Source organism: Mobula birostris, chromosome 4 (assembly GCF_030028105.1).
Source record: "Mobula birostris isolate sMobBir1 chromosome 4, sMobBir1.hap1, whole genome shotgun sequence".
Taxonomy (NCBI): domain Eukaryota; kingdom Metazoa; phylum Chordata; class Chondrichthyes; order Myliobatiformes; family Myliobatidae; genus Mobula; species Mobula birostris.
Window position 1 is genome coordinate 43062085 of NC_092373.1, and position 15477 is coordinate 43077561.

At 42.0% G+C, this 15477-nt stretch overlaps 1 protein-coding gene across 1 annotated transcript in view; it reads left to right on the forward strand.

Moving 5' to 3' along the window:
* The first annotated feature begins 1581 nt into the window (after positions 1-1581).
* Positions 1582-15477, forward strand: part of LOC140195895 (endothelin-converting enzyme-like 1) — a 117743-nt gene continuing 103847 nt past the window's right edge. Inside the window, exon 1 of the mRNA XM_072254551.1 lies at positions 1582-2500. Within this exon, the coding sequence (XP_072110652.1) occupies positions 1733-2500 (768 nt within the window). The 5' untranslated portion in view covers positions 1582-1732. The remainder of the gene's footprint in view (positions 2501-15477) is intronic.

The following is a 15477-nucleotide window of genomic DNA, read 5'->3' on the forward strand; positions in this document are numbered from 1 at the left end:
GAGCACTGCGACTAAAAGAAAATCACTGTTAATTATTGGTGTCGAGATGTGATTTTGCCACCTGCTGTTGGATGTCTGCAAACAACTACATTATGTAGTACTCTGAGCGAAAAGGAAAAGTCCTGGGGCAGTTTTTAAAATTACTCTTTTACTCCAACGCTGGGCTGTACCGGAGTGTTCCGAGGGATAAATTCTTAAAACTGCTGAATTTAATAAAATAGCACCCAGAGTGTCAATATTATCAGCAAATTACAATCTTGTGCATTTTTGCAATAAAATATTAAGTATTGTTTATTACCTGTTGTTAATTATTTTATGGGCATATACTGATTGACCATCATTGCAAAATCCAATCCCAAACCACAGAACCTGAGTACCAGTTTACCTGTTGCTGAAATCGCCACGAACTTGTCTGCCTCTGCATCCAGTCACAGGAACAAGAGGTGAACTTGGTTCACGCACGTGACTTCAATTGTTGGTCAGCAACAGCGATGACGTCATTATGACATCTCGCTTTGCTCGAGAGAGGATCCCAAATCCAAGGAGAGGGAATCCTTTAACCCAACGGTCATGCTTCTGAAAGTAGGTTTCGTTCGCAAAGCACGATTGATGTGAATTTTAAATACACGTTTAGAGACTTTGCTATCAAGGCTTAGTCGAAAACCTATTTTATTTGCAAATGCTGCTAGCTGTAACCAGTTATTAATGCCAGTTAAATGATAACCCGTCCCCTTGGATCACTGATGGTGGTCTCGCTTAAATCAAGGCATAGTCAATTAACCAGAAACAATTAGCGCGACTACAATCTCGAGCGTTATGAATAATGCATGCCATTTTCATAATTACAGCTACAGATTGATTTTCAACTAAATGCCTCCAAAACAATAGGTGGCTGGAAGCTGTAAAGTTTTCTATGATGTACTTACTACACAGTTGATATTCCATGAAATGCCCTAGAAGGACAGACATACTGTATTATATATGTGAAGAACATAGGTTTTGCTATTTGTTGATAATTATGGTAGATTTAACGGCGTGTTACATCAATTTATTGTAACCAGTTTGTAGTGCGCTGTGGAATTGTCACCCAAGCATCCATTGGTGATATATACATATGTATATCCCACACGGGTCAATGTGAAGGGTATTCCGCCCGAGAACCCCGTAGCTGACGTCTAACTCTAGTACCTTTCCTGAGTAAAAAAAACTTAGTATTTTAAAAAATATTTTGCGCATACTTTAATCAAATGCCTAATCAATTCTTTGAAATTGTAAGAATGCTTTCACTCCCTGTCATGTTGCTTTCAAATCTAAATTGTCTGTGCAGTCAGCACTGAACGTCTAACGTGAAAAATTTCGCTCGCAATTTAAACGTGTGCAGTTCATCCTGCTATTACATTTACAGGCTCCTGTACGGGCGATGATGTTGTCTTTTCTCTCGCTCTGACGTGGAGTCGGGGGAAATGGGACGTTGGTTGAAATTAACGGGAAAGTGAACGGCCGTCAATCATTGCGAACAGTACTTAACTGGGCTGCGCAGAGAGCTCTCGCAGGTACTCCTCGTCCAGCCCAGCTCTCAAACCACCTGGGTTCATTCCTACAGCCTGGCGAATCTACACTGCGGGTGCAGCTACACCACTAAAGGAACAGCGATGTGCTGTTAGGACAACTCAGTTCTCTTATTTCCCGACTAGCTCGAGCGAGACTTTATTGATGTTGTTTCTGTAAAACTATGGAGAAGACTTATTCTCTGACAGCTCATTACGACGAGTTTCAGGAAGTTAAGTACGTTAATAAATTTAGCTCAGGGACTCTGCACAATGGTCTAAACCTGCACCTCAGTTCTCGGAAGAATGACAAGAGCGGCAAAAGTAGAAAGCGTGACTCAAGATGGAGCAGGCGGGAAATCTGTCTGCTTTCGGGTTTAGTCTTTGCCACCGGGCTCTGCATCATACTGGCGAGCATGCTGGTCCTCAAGTACATCGCGACCGGACAAGACAACCTCTGTCGGGAGGACTGTATCCGCAAGAAGTCCTTCACTAGAGCGGCCAGGCTGATTGCGAGTAATATCGACCCCACCATTGACCCCTGCAAAGACTTTTACACTTTCTCGTGCGGAGGGTGGCTGAGGAGACACGGAATTCCCGAGGATAAACTCAGTTACGGGACGGTCACTACCATTATCGAGCAGAACGAAGTAAAACTTCACCGGCTCCTACTGCAGCCGGTGAAAAGACATTACAGGCGGTCTGCCGAAAGGAAGGTCAAGCAGTTTTACAAGTCTTGCATCAATCTGAGGGAGATAGACCGGCTCGGAGCTAAACCTATGTTGGAGATTATTGAAGACTGCGGGGGCTGGGATGTCATTGGGACTTGGAACAGCGCGGCGTGGAATTTTGGCGAACTTTTGTATAAATCTCAAGGAGTGTACAGCACAGCGGCTTTCTTCTCTTTGAGCGTGAACGTGGATGATAAAAATTCTTCACGGAATGTGATCAGAGTAAGTCTTCTGAAGTTTGGATAAAGACGATGGAAAGCTGGCGTACTCTGTGCTGGCTGTTTTTCCCGCCCTATAGAATCAATTCATATGACATACATTAGGTAATTAATTGCATGACACTGGCCTATATTTAACAATTGGTACCCGATGGCTTAGCTTAATGAATATACACATAGGATTCATGATGTCTCGGTACCCGAATGGATGAATTTCTTTGTTGGGGCGGTAGTCCATCACTGCAGAGCGCGCGGGATAACTAGTTAAACAGACGATAGGAAAAGACAAAGGCTTGCCCACTTCCATGAAGCATTCGATTGCAGTCTAAGAACAAAAGGCACTGAAATTGGTGATCTCGAAATTGCTGACTTCATGGACCACTAAACTATCTCACCATTTCAATACGACCTGTGGGAATGTAAGAAGTTACTCAGAGACCGACATATCCCTCACAGACGTATAAGGGATATGCCTGTGATTCACGATGCAGGAGACCTGCCTCGGGCGCGTCCATAGGCAGGGACGGTGACAACTCCCTTCCCCTGTCAGTGTCATGCAGCTCTGTCATTGCACGTGGACGGAATGTAATTATTTTTGTGAACTAACAGTGTAGCAAAATAGTAATTCTCCAACAAAATAACACAGAACTTTGTGGAGTCAGCACATAGTTATAAGTAAATTAAAAGATCGGTTTCATAATTTACACACAGATTCTTTTATTAGCAGCGCCATGTATGTCACAAACATGGGGTCCAACGCAATATCTGCTGAGGTATTTTGCAGTGAATTAAATTAACCTGTCCTTTACTGAGTGAAGTTTTTTGTGACGTACTATTTTTGTGCAAACCTTCAGAAGTTAAATCCTCAACTTCCTCAATTGTTACAGAAGTTGGACTTCTCCTTTGATTAACATTAAAATTACTATCCAACTGTGGCTAATCCTTGCTTCTGTTTGCTGAATGATACCAACTCTTCGAAGCACAAATTCTGCTGAGGAAATAGCCTTTCACTTGAGCCCATCGAAAGTTCTGTCCTTTCTCCGGACCTGCTTGTTAATCTTTCCTCAGTGGCCTTGTTGAAGAACAACCATTCTTTTTATTACCTTTTATGACCGTGATTTTTCACCTTCTGAAGTAAATCTCTTGCCACTTGTCCTGGAGGCTGTGTAACTCTGGTCTATCCCCGTCCGGGATGTCCTCCAGAAACACCATTTTCACTCATCTCCGTACTGCAGCTGACTTCAGTCTCTTTCCCTCGGACTAATAAGTCTCCCTTCAGTTGAGCATCACCCAGACGGAGAGAAAGTCTGATGCGAGCTCAAACGTATCAGAATACTTTTCCTAACCATTACAACCTTTTCTCACGGTTACTTTCCTTTATTCTTACCTCATAAAAATGTCTCGTTGCCATTTATAGAAGGCAGACCCTTGAAAATAGTTTATAATGTCACTGTTAACTGAATCTGTGGGGGTACCTTGTTTTAAATACATCTTTTCTACATTTTAATGCAGAGATAAAGTATACCAAAGCCTAGAAAGTGAGTTAGTAGGAAAATAAATTAGAAAAATAGAAGTGTGATGCAAACTGAAAATCACATTGAAATTCATTTGCTATTAAAATGTTGAATTCGCTAGCTGTAAGATATTAGTGTTGGAGCATCTGAATCTGCCAGGTCTCATGGTGAGGTATAATCAAGGCTGGATTTTGGAAAGAAAAGTTTGAATCCCACCATAGCAATTACTAAGTTAAATGCGAGTAATCAAATACATTTTGGGGGGGAAAAGCTATGATCAGGAATGGTAATGTGAAATTATGAGATTGCCATTTAATCCCACAGGGAAGTAGATATACTACTCTTACCCGATTTGTCCTTCGTGTGACTCCATACGCACCAGTATACCTGGTCCTTAACCACCTCCTGAATTGGCTCAGAAAAGATGTTAATGATAGACAATAAGTTCAACTGTTGCCATCAATTTCAGAAGATATGAACAGCTAAGATACCATCCAAGGATAAGGAAGAATTTGAAGCCAAAGTCTTTTGTGCCTTTAGAAAATTTATAGAAAAAAATAGGAATAAAATTGTTCTAAGCAAATAAAAGCAAACTAAAACCTGAATAATTGGTATTTATTCAGCACTTTTCATAATTTCACTGCACCCAAGAGCTTTTGGGATATCCCAAGGCCATGAAGGGGGATGCATAAATACATGTATTTTCCTCTTAATGCTCACTGTGTGAGAGACAGGAATGGTCCACTAAGCAAACCTCTAAATTTTTCAGCAACTAGAACACTCTGCTCATCCTGCCAACATATCCATAACATATTCCCCACAAATCCTCCTCTAAAACCTTTACCATCTTTGTGTGCTCTATAACATCCTTCCCTCTTCCTCAGTTTGGAGATACTGTACAAGGGACAGTGAATGCTGGCAGGCACCTTTGCCCAATCTGCCATTGTAGCCAGGATCTCTTGGTGGCCAGCCATTTTAATTCCACTTTTTATTCCCACACCGACATGTCTGTCCATAGCCTCCTTCACTGCCAGCCTGAGTCCAGGCACAAATTAGAGGCCATGTTCTGCCTTGGTAGCCTCCAGACTGATTGCATGAACATCTATTTCTGTGACTTCAGGTAACCACTCCCCTTTGTCCTTGCCTTTTGATCTTTCCTGATTCCACCAGTCCTCACGTCATTTCCACTCTCTGCTTTCACTCACCTGCCTATTACCTCCCTCTCCCCATTTCATCGTGATCCACCAATCACCCACCAGATCTTGCTTTACTCCTCCCCCCCCCCCCCAACATTTTTATTCCGGCTATCTCCCCTCTTTCTTTCCAGTCCTGATGAACAGTATCAACCTGAAACTTTGACTGTTCATTCTCCTTCATATGTTGTCTGACCGGTTGAATTCCTCCAGCATCTTTTGTGTGGTCATTCACATTTTGATGTGACTTTGAACTAACCTCTGTCTTACCACAACAAGTTGCTAGCACTCAAAACAATTATAACTTGGGACATGTGCAAATGCACATAAACTCCCACAAATTGTGCTATAATGATAATCTAAGTGGTATTTTGAGGGATTTTGATTAGCAGACAAATGGGCACAGCTCTGGTCTTTGCCAAAATAGTCTTGTGGAATCATTTATATTCATTCATGAGTAAAATTAATTTTACTGAATTTACTGATTCAGTATTATATTTACTGATTATAAAATTATGTATACAAATGTCAAGGGCAGGATGTGCCTTATGAACCTGATTGAATTATTTGAGAATGTAACAAAACACATTAATGAAGATAGATCAGTGGATGTAGTGTATATGGATTTCATTAAGGCATTTGATAAAGTTCCCCATGCCAGGCTCATTCAGAAAGTAAGGAGGCATGGGATCCAAGGAGACCTTGCTTTGCGGATCCAGAATTGGCTTACTCACAGAAGGCAAAGGGTGGTTATAGATGATTCATATTCTGTATGGAGATTGGTGACCAGTGGTGTTCCATAGGGATCTCTTCTGGGACCTCCTCCATGTGATTTTTATAAATGACCTGGATGACAAAGTAGAAGGGAGGGTTAGTATGTTCGCTGATAACACAAAGGTTGGGGGTGTTATGGATAGTCCAGAAGGGTGTCAGAAGTTACAGTGGGACATCGATATGATGCAGAATTGGGCTGAGAGATGGCAGGTGGAGTTCAACCCAAATAAGTGTGAAGAGGTTCATTTTGGAAGGTCATATCTGAAGGCAGAATATAATATAAATGGTAAGACTCTTGGCAGTGTGGAGGATCAGAGATCTTGGGGTCCGTGTCAATAGAACACTCAAAGCTGCTGCGCAGGTTGACAGTGTTGTTAAGAAGGAGAATGGAGTATGGCCTTCATCAACTGTGGGATTGAGTTCAAGAGCCGTGAGGTAATGTTACAGCTGTATAAGACCTTGGTCAAAACCCACTTGGAGTATAGTGTTCAGTTCTGGTTACTTCACTGCAGGAAGGTATGTGGAAACTATAGAAAGAGTGCAGAGGAGATTTCCAAGGATGTTGCCTGGATTGGAGAGTGTGCCTTATGAGAATAGGTTGAGTGAACCTGGTCTTTTCTCCTTAGAGTGATGGATGATGAGAGGTGACCTGATAGAGAATAGGTTGAGTGAACTTGGCTTTTTCTCCTTCGTGTGACGGAGGATGAGAGGTGACCTGATAGAGGTGTATAAGATGATGAGAGCTATTGATCATGTGGCTAGCCAGAGGCTTTTTCCCAAGGCTGAAATTGCTAACACAAAGGGACATAGTTTTAAGGTGCTTGGAACTAGGTACGAGGGGAAGTCAGGAGTAAGTTTTTCACACAGAGAGTGGTGAGTGCATGGAATGCACTGCCAGTGAAGGTGGTGGAGGCGGACGCAGTAGGGTCTTTTAAGAGACTATTAGGTACATGGAGCTTAGAAAAATAGAGGGCAACTCTAGGCAGTTTCTAGGGTAGGATACATGGTCAGCACAACATTGTGGGCTGAAGGACCTGTAATGTGTTGTAGATTTCTATGTTCTATTTCTTAATGAATTAAATCCCTGATGCATGGACCAAGGAACCAATAGTCATGTCACTGGGCACCAATAATCATAAAAATTAATGATTTTCATCAGAAAATTTCTGCTTTGGGCACTGATATTGCATCCAAATAATAAAACCCTGGAAAACTTTTGCTCTCTTCAACTCTAATCAAGACAATTGTTCTGGATATGAAAGCTGACAAGGTTAATGTCTTGCCACAATGAGCTGTATGACCCTGAACATAAAGGTTATCAGCTTTGCACTGTCAGTATTTTCCTTATGGCTGTGAAAGCTGCATCATGTACTCCAAGCAGAAAGCAAACAATTCCCTCTTTCACTGTCTCAGCAAAACTCACACAGTCACTTGAGGTCAATGGACAACTAACAGCAAAATCCTTGAAAACCAAGCAATATCCTTGAAAACCAGTCTACAATTGATGCAGATTCTAATGGCTGCATGCAGACTTTGCTGCTATGGAGATGTAGAGAGAATCCCTCCATTATCAGCTGAAATTTGTGCTTTACAAAGTTCAATGTAAATTTATTATCAAAATATATATATGTCACTATAGACAAACCTGTGATTCATTTTCTTGTGAGCAAAGTCGATAAATCCATAATAGAGTAATAATGGTAATAAAATGAATGAAAGACCATGCCAGCTGAGCATTCAATTTGTGTGCAAAAGACAATGAACTGTGCAAATACAAAAAGAAAGAAAGAATAATAAATAAATAATCAATGAATATTGAGAACATGAGACAAAGAGTCCTTGAAAGTGAGTCCATAGGTTGTGGGAACAGTTCAGTGATGGGGCAAGTGAAGTTGAGCAAGGTTATCCCGTTTGGTTCAAGAACCTGATGGTTGAGGGGTAATAACTGTTCCTGAACCTGACGGTGTGGGACCTGAGGCTCCTGTACCTTTCTCCTGATGGCAACAGTGAGAAGAGAGCATAATCTGGATGGTGGGGGTCCCTGAAGGTGGATGGATCTTCCCTGTGGCAACACTCTGTGTAGATGTCCTCAGTGGTGGGGAGGGCTTCACCTGTGATGGACTGGGCCATATTCACTACCTTTTGTAGGATTTTCCATTCAAGGGCATTGGCAGGAAAGAAACTTTTGCAGAGGAAGTTCCAATGAGCTGATAAATTCAAGAAACATTCTGAGAAATTTCAGATTATCAATGACAACTGTTAAACAGGACACAAAACCACTCTGTTGAAAGAAGCTATGTCAGAGCTGCTGCACTCATCATTGAGTGTCGCCAAAGAGACCAGACTGAAAACTATAGTTAAGCCCGCAAACTAGATGTATTTCAGCTCACTGAATGGATCAGTAATCACTTCAAGTTAAATAGCTTGCTACCTTTGGCCTTTTCTCCCTCGTCCTCTGACTGACTTGCTAGTATCCTTTCATCTGAAAGATGTTCAACAGAGTCAGAATCAGGTTTAATATCTCTGGCATATGTCGTGAAATTTGTTAACTTTGTGGCAACAGTGTAATGCAATTCGTGGTAATATATAATACAGAACATAGAACATAGAATAGTACAGCACAGTACAGGCCCTTTGGCCCACAATGTTGTGCCGACCCTCAGACCCTGCCTCCCATATAACCCCCATCTTAAATTCCTCCATATACCTGTCTAGTAGTCTCTTAAACTTCACTAGTGTATCTGCCTCCACCACTGATTCAGGCAGTGCGTTCCACACACCAACCACTCTCTGAGTGAAAAACCTTCCTCTAATATCCCCCTTGAACTTCCAACCCTTTACCTTAAAGCCATGTCCTCTTGTATTGAGCAGTGTTGTCCTGCGGAAAAGGCGCTGACTATCCACTCTATCTATTCCTCTTATTTATATATTATATATTATTTATATATTATTGAAAATATATATATATGTAGTTAAGTTAAATAAGTGTAAAAGCAGAAATAAAAAAAGTAGTGAGGCAGTGTTCATGGGATCATTGTCCATTCAGAAATCAGATGGCAGAGGGGAAGAGGCTGTTCCTGAATCATTGAGTGTGTGCCTTCAGGCTTCTGTATCTCTTCCTGATGGTAACAGTGAGAAGGTAGCACGTCCTGGGTGGTGGGGGTCCTTAATGATGGACGTTGCCTTCCTGAGGGATACTTCTTGAAGATTTCTTGGATACGTCAGAGGAGCTGACTAATCTTACAACTTTCTGCAATATACTTTGATCTTGCGCAGTAGCAACTACCCCCCCCCCACCCACTATACCAGACGGTGATGTATCCAGTCAGAATGCTCTGCATGGTGCACCTGCAAAAGTTTTCGAGTGATTTAGGTGACAAACCAAATATTCCTCAACTCCTGATGAAATATAGCTGCTATCTCGCCCTCAACTCCTGATGAAATATAGCTGCTATCTCGCCGTCTTTATAGCTGCATCAATACGAGGGGTGATTGATAAGCTTGTGGCCTAAGGTGGAAGGAGATGAGTTATTAACTTCAAACTTTCTGCATAATCACTCAAAGAGTTGACCTGCGTGTGCATGTAACAAGAGCTGTGTAACTCATCTCCTTCTACCTTAGGCACGAACTTATCAATCACCCATCTGTGGACACTTTCTGGAGGTCCAAGATCCGTGTGCTCCACGATCGCTGGCCTAAGTGTGTAAACGTAGGAGGGGACTATGTTGAAAAAGAAATGTGCTAGGTTTTCTAAAATTGACTCCTTCGACCTTAGGCCGCGAACTTATCAATCACCCCTCGTATGTTGCGACCAGGCTAGGTCCTCAGAGATCTTGTCACTCAGGAACTTGAAATTGCTCACTCTTTCCATTTCCGATCCTTCTATGAGGACTGGTGTGAGTTCCCTCATCTTAATCTTCCTGAAGTCCACAATCAGCTCTTTGGTCTTCCTGATGTCGAGTGCAAGGTTGTTGTGGTGATACCACTCAACTAGCTGGTCTATCTTGTTCTTGTACACCTTCTCATCACTATCTGAGATGCTACCAACAATGGTTGTGTCATCAGCATGTTTATAGATGGTATTTGAGCTATGCCTAGCCACACAGTCATGGGTGTGGAGAGAGTAGAGCAGTGGACTAAGCACACATCCCTGAGTTGCACCAGGGTCAATTGTCAGCGAGGTGAAGATGGTATTTCCAATCTGCACAGATTGTGGTCCTCCGGTTAGGAAGTCGGGATCCAGTTGCAGAGGGAGGTACAGTCTTCATATGGTAGTGAAATTAGAAGGAAATTGGCAAAGTTATTATTTAAAATCTTCCTTGGCCAAAGTTTACAATCCAGTCTTAAATCTTCAACTTTCATTTAACACAAATTGATTCAGTTCTCTCTAATGTGACCTATCTACATGACTTCTTATTCCCCTGGTCTTTCCTCAATATCCTGAAATTAATTTACCTCAAATTAGAGTTCCCTCTAAGCTGCTCTGGAAGTTAATAGGGTTGCTAAGAAGTCATCTGGTGTGTTGGCCTTCATTAGTCAGGGGACTGAATTTAGAATTTATTTAAATCTTACATCCATCCACAATGTGATGGAGTAAAATTCTTTGTGTTATGGCTCCGATGCAATGTACAGACATGTGACTTTATAAGTCTAATGGTTTGTAGAAAGAAGCAGTCCCGTAGCCTGTTGGTCCTGACTTTAATGCTGTGGTACCATTCGCCAGACGGAAGCAGCTGAAACAGTTTACGGTTGGGGTGACTGGTGTCCATGATGCTCTTCTTGGCCTTCTTTCTGCACCTGCTGCTGTAAATGTCCTCAGTGAAGGGAAGTTCACATCCACGGATGTGCTGGGCTGTCCATACCACTCACTGCAGTGTCCAGCGATCAAGGTTGGTGCAGTTCCCGTACCAGGCAGTGATACAGTCAGTCAGGGTGCTATCGATAGTGCCCCTTAGAAGGTCTTGAGGATGTGGGGACTCACGTCGAACTTCTTCAGTTGCCTGAGGTGGAAGAAATGCTGCTGTGCTTTTTTTTGCCACAAAGCCAGTGTGTACAGTCCAGGTGAGGTCATCGGTGATGTGTATACTGAGGAACTTGAAACTACTCACCCTCTCAGCTGCAGACCCATTGATGTTGATCAGGCCGAGCCTATCTCTGTCCCTCCTGTAATCCACAATCAGCTCTTTTGTTTTTTGTATATTCAAAGAGGGATTGTTATCTTGGCATCACTGTGTCAGGGTGTCAACCTCTCCGCTGTAGGCTGTCTCATTACCGCTAGAACTAAGGCTGATCAAAGTCGTGGCATGAGCAGGTTTGAACTGTGTGTGGCAGCACAGTCGTGGGTGTAAAGGGAGTAGAGAAGGGGATTCAGGGCACAACCCTGGGGGGAACCTGTGTTGAGGGTCAGAGGGGCAGAGGAGAGGGGGCCCATCCTTACCATCTGTTGGCAATCTGATAGGAAGTCTAGGATCCAGCTGCACAAAGTACACAAGGAATTCAGGAGCCATGAGGTAATACAAAACCCTAGATAGATCACACTTGGAATATTGCGTTCAGTTCTGGTCACCTCATTACAGGAAGGTTGAGAATTGCAGAGAAGATTTAGCATGATGTTGCCTAGACTAGAGGGCATGTATTATGAAGATAGATTGAGCAAACTAGGCTTTTCTCTTTGGAGTGGAGGAAGATGAGTGGTGATGTGATAAATGTGTACAAGGTGATCAAAGGCACAGAGAAAGTGGTTAGCCAGCAACTTTTTCCCAGGGCAGAAATGGCTAATACAAGCGGGTATAACTTTAAGGTGATTGGAGGAAAGTATAGTGGTGGGGGATGGGGGTAAGTTCTTTACACAGAGAGTGGTGAGGATGTGCAGCACCCTGCCAGGGGTGGTAGTGGAGCCAGCTACAGTAGCGGGGTTTAAGAAACTCTTTCATAGGTACAACGGGTGAGAGGAAAATGGAGAGTCATGTAAGCTGGATTGATCTTAGAGCAGGTTAAATGGTTGGCACATCATGTGGAGAAGGGCCTGTACTATGCTGTATGTTCTATGTTGAAATGCTTACCATTTCATTTTAAAAGGCTTTATTTCTACTCCCCTGAGAGCAGAGAGTTAAAAATCATAACCAAACTTCATTTCCTTCTTTCCCATACAATGCCTTGGTTATTATTTTGAATGTGCATCCTTGGCCTTCCACTAATGAAACATTTAGCTTATCAAAGCCCGTCATGGGTACATCCCTACAAATCTCCTCTCAACCTTCTTTGTGCTAAAGAGGACAACCCCAGATTGTCCCCTCTAATTTTGTAGTCGAAGCTTTTAACCACGGCACCTCTCTGCACCTCTTCTGAGGACCTTCACAGTCTTTTGAAAGCAATATGATCAGAATTGAATGCAATATCCAGTTGTGAGCTGGTGGATTATAGTTTGATATAACAGCTTTTGTATTCAGTGTCAATATTATGAAGTCTATAATTCCACTGGCTTTACTAATGGTCTCTTAGTCTAGTCGCTCCATTCTTGCACACCTTTTTGGAACTGTACCGCTTAGAGTGTATAGTGGTTCAACCGTACAGCTCACCCCAGGGTCTCCACTGTAGATAGATTTACTTGGCTTGGCTTAACTTCATTCCATGTCGACGCTGAATTTTGAGCACTCTAAACCAATTACTTAAAAATGCCATTGTTATTTCATGGAACCTACTAACCCTGTGCCATCAGCTTGCAATCATTGTACTCTCTGTGCAGTTTGACATCAGCAAGACAATTTCAGATCCTTCAACTTTGTTTCTTTCAATGGTCCAGTCTCTAATGATTGTAGCTTGCTCCTCCTCCCAAATAATCAAAACATTCTCCTGTCATGCAGAGGATCATCATGTTGACCCAGCAGTGAATGAAACATCACAGAGCCAGTCTTGTGCACTTCATGAGAGACACTTTACAGCATGGTAGGTGGCAGCTGGGAGTAGCTCATTCACCATTTACCTCAGCTGATGGACAGATCTTGAAAAATATGCAAATATGAGGAGAGTTAAAGCAAGAAATCAGGTCTTTCGGACTATTCTCTGAGCTTTTTTCCCCCCATATTCCCAAATTTAGTCAATTACATGAGGTCCCTTGAAAGGAGAATGCCTAATGTATTATCCTGGGGGATTGTATGATTGTTACATGGGGGAGGGATGAAGATTTAATGTGGAGATTTCACTCATTCTACCCCTGCAGTGTCTGCAAAGTAACTCTTAAAGCAGTTTATCCATGATGGAGTACAGGGAAAATTCCTGGTCCATTTCAATGGTTTCCAAAGGAAAATTCCTCCCCTACCCTTTAGATCTGCACTTACTAATGATCCACTGGAGCAAGTTTTTGATGTTAGTTATTTACTGTATATCAGAGGCACTCAACATCAGGAAGACCAAGGAGCTGACTGTGGACCTCAGGAAGGGCAAGATGAGGGAACACGAAACCAATCCTCATAGATGGATCAGAAACAGAGAGAGTGAGCAGTTTCAAGTTCCTGGGTGTCAATATCTCTGAGGGTCTAACCTGGTCCCAACCTATTGCTGCAGCTTTAAAGAAGGCAAGACAGTGGCTATATTTCATCAGGAGTTTGAGGAAATTTGGCTTGTCACCTAAAATAATCAAAAACTTCTACAGATGTACTGTGGAGAGCATTCTGACTGGCTGCATCATTGTCTGGTATGGCGGAAGGTGCTACTGCACAGGATTGAAGTAAGCTGCAGGGAGTTATAAAATTAGTTAGCTCCTTCATAGACACTAGCCTCCGTAGTATCCAACAGCTCTTCAAGGAGTGGTGTCTCAGAAAGGCAGTGTCCATTATTAAGGACCCTAGCACCCAGGGCATGCCCTTTTCTCATTGTTACCATTAGGTAGGAGGTACAGAAGCCTGAAGGCACACACTCTGCAATTCAGGAACAACTTCTTTCTCTCTGCCATCCGATTCCTAAAAGGGCATTGAACCCATGAACACTATTTCACTACTTCTTAAAAAATTCAGTTTTTGCACTACGTATCTTAATTTACCTATTTAATATAATATATATACTTACTGTAATCCAGTTTCTTTCCCTATACTTATCAGGTATTACATTGTGCTACTGCCGCAAAGTTAACATTTTTCACAACATATGCCGGTGATATTAAACCTGATTCTGATATTTAATGACTCCCAACACAACACTCTCGGAAGGTCAGATTTGAGGGCAGATTGCAGGATTCTTAGCAGTGTGGAGGAACAGTCGGCCCTTGGGATCCACGTACATAGATCCCTGAAAGGTACACCTCAAGATGAAATTGTGGTTGACAGGTTAAAGGGTTGGCACAACATCATGGGCTGAATGACCTGTACTGTGCTGCATGTTGTATGTTCTAATTGTAAACTTGCTGGATCATCAGTTTTAAAAATGACTTAAATGACTGGAGCAAAATTTCTGTGATGGTAATAGGGGCTGGGGAGAACGAATTACAGTATAACTGGCAAGTACAAATTCTGATGCATAAAGCTTTTTAGTAAATAATCTGAGAAATGTTTAAAGACACGGGAGACTTGTGAACAAACATAAGGCTAATTAACTCTGGTTTGGATATTGGTGAGGATGGTGAGGTATAATTGCATTAATAATAGAATTGAATAATAGAAATTAAATTCCATTGTAGAGTAATTTATGTGGTATTCTTGGATTCCAGCCCATTCTCTACTCAGTCTCTTGGACTGATCAAGGTTAAAAATCATTGTAATCATCTTGTGCGGTTAATCGAACAAAATCAAAAAGCGTAATTCCCTTCACTTTATATAAGGAAATTTTAATTGGTTCTTGTCTGACAACAACACTAATAAAAGACAAATTGTTAATAAATCCCCGCACTTGTTTGCTTCACGAACGTGATGAAAGTCCCTGTGTGCTTAAAACAAAATATGGTTCATGTGAATGCCTGTCTGAAGTGGTTTGAAATGTCAATTTGACAGGTCCTCAAAGACAGTTGCACACCAGTTGTTCTCTGTTGTTTCTCCTCATTGTTTCTGCCTAAGTGCATCTCTTCACAATTTTCTGTATTAAATTTCATCAGCCACTTACCTACCCACTCTGCCAGCCGATCTGTGTCACTTTGCAGTCAATTATCATCTCCTCACTGTTTGCTCACTCATTCTTCTGCACTCCGAAACCTGAGAAAATAATCAGTGCTGTAAGAAGGGTGGTTTGTCTTTTGACTGAAAGGTTAAACCCAGATGTTATCTTCCTACTCTGGCAAATGTACCACAGCACCACTTAATAAAAAGAAGATGATCTGTTGGTCAATAATTATTTTTTAATCAACACGTTTTTCACCAGCAGTAGACTACCTGTTGATTCCTTGCATGGTGTTTAAGGGACACAGTCTGTAATTAGCTGCTGCATTTGACATAAAACAACTGAGAGTATTATTTAAAAAAACAGTAATGAATTGTCTGTCGGTGGTTTAGACTTTTCAAAGGATATGGCGACTA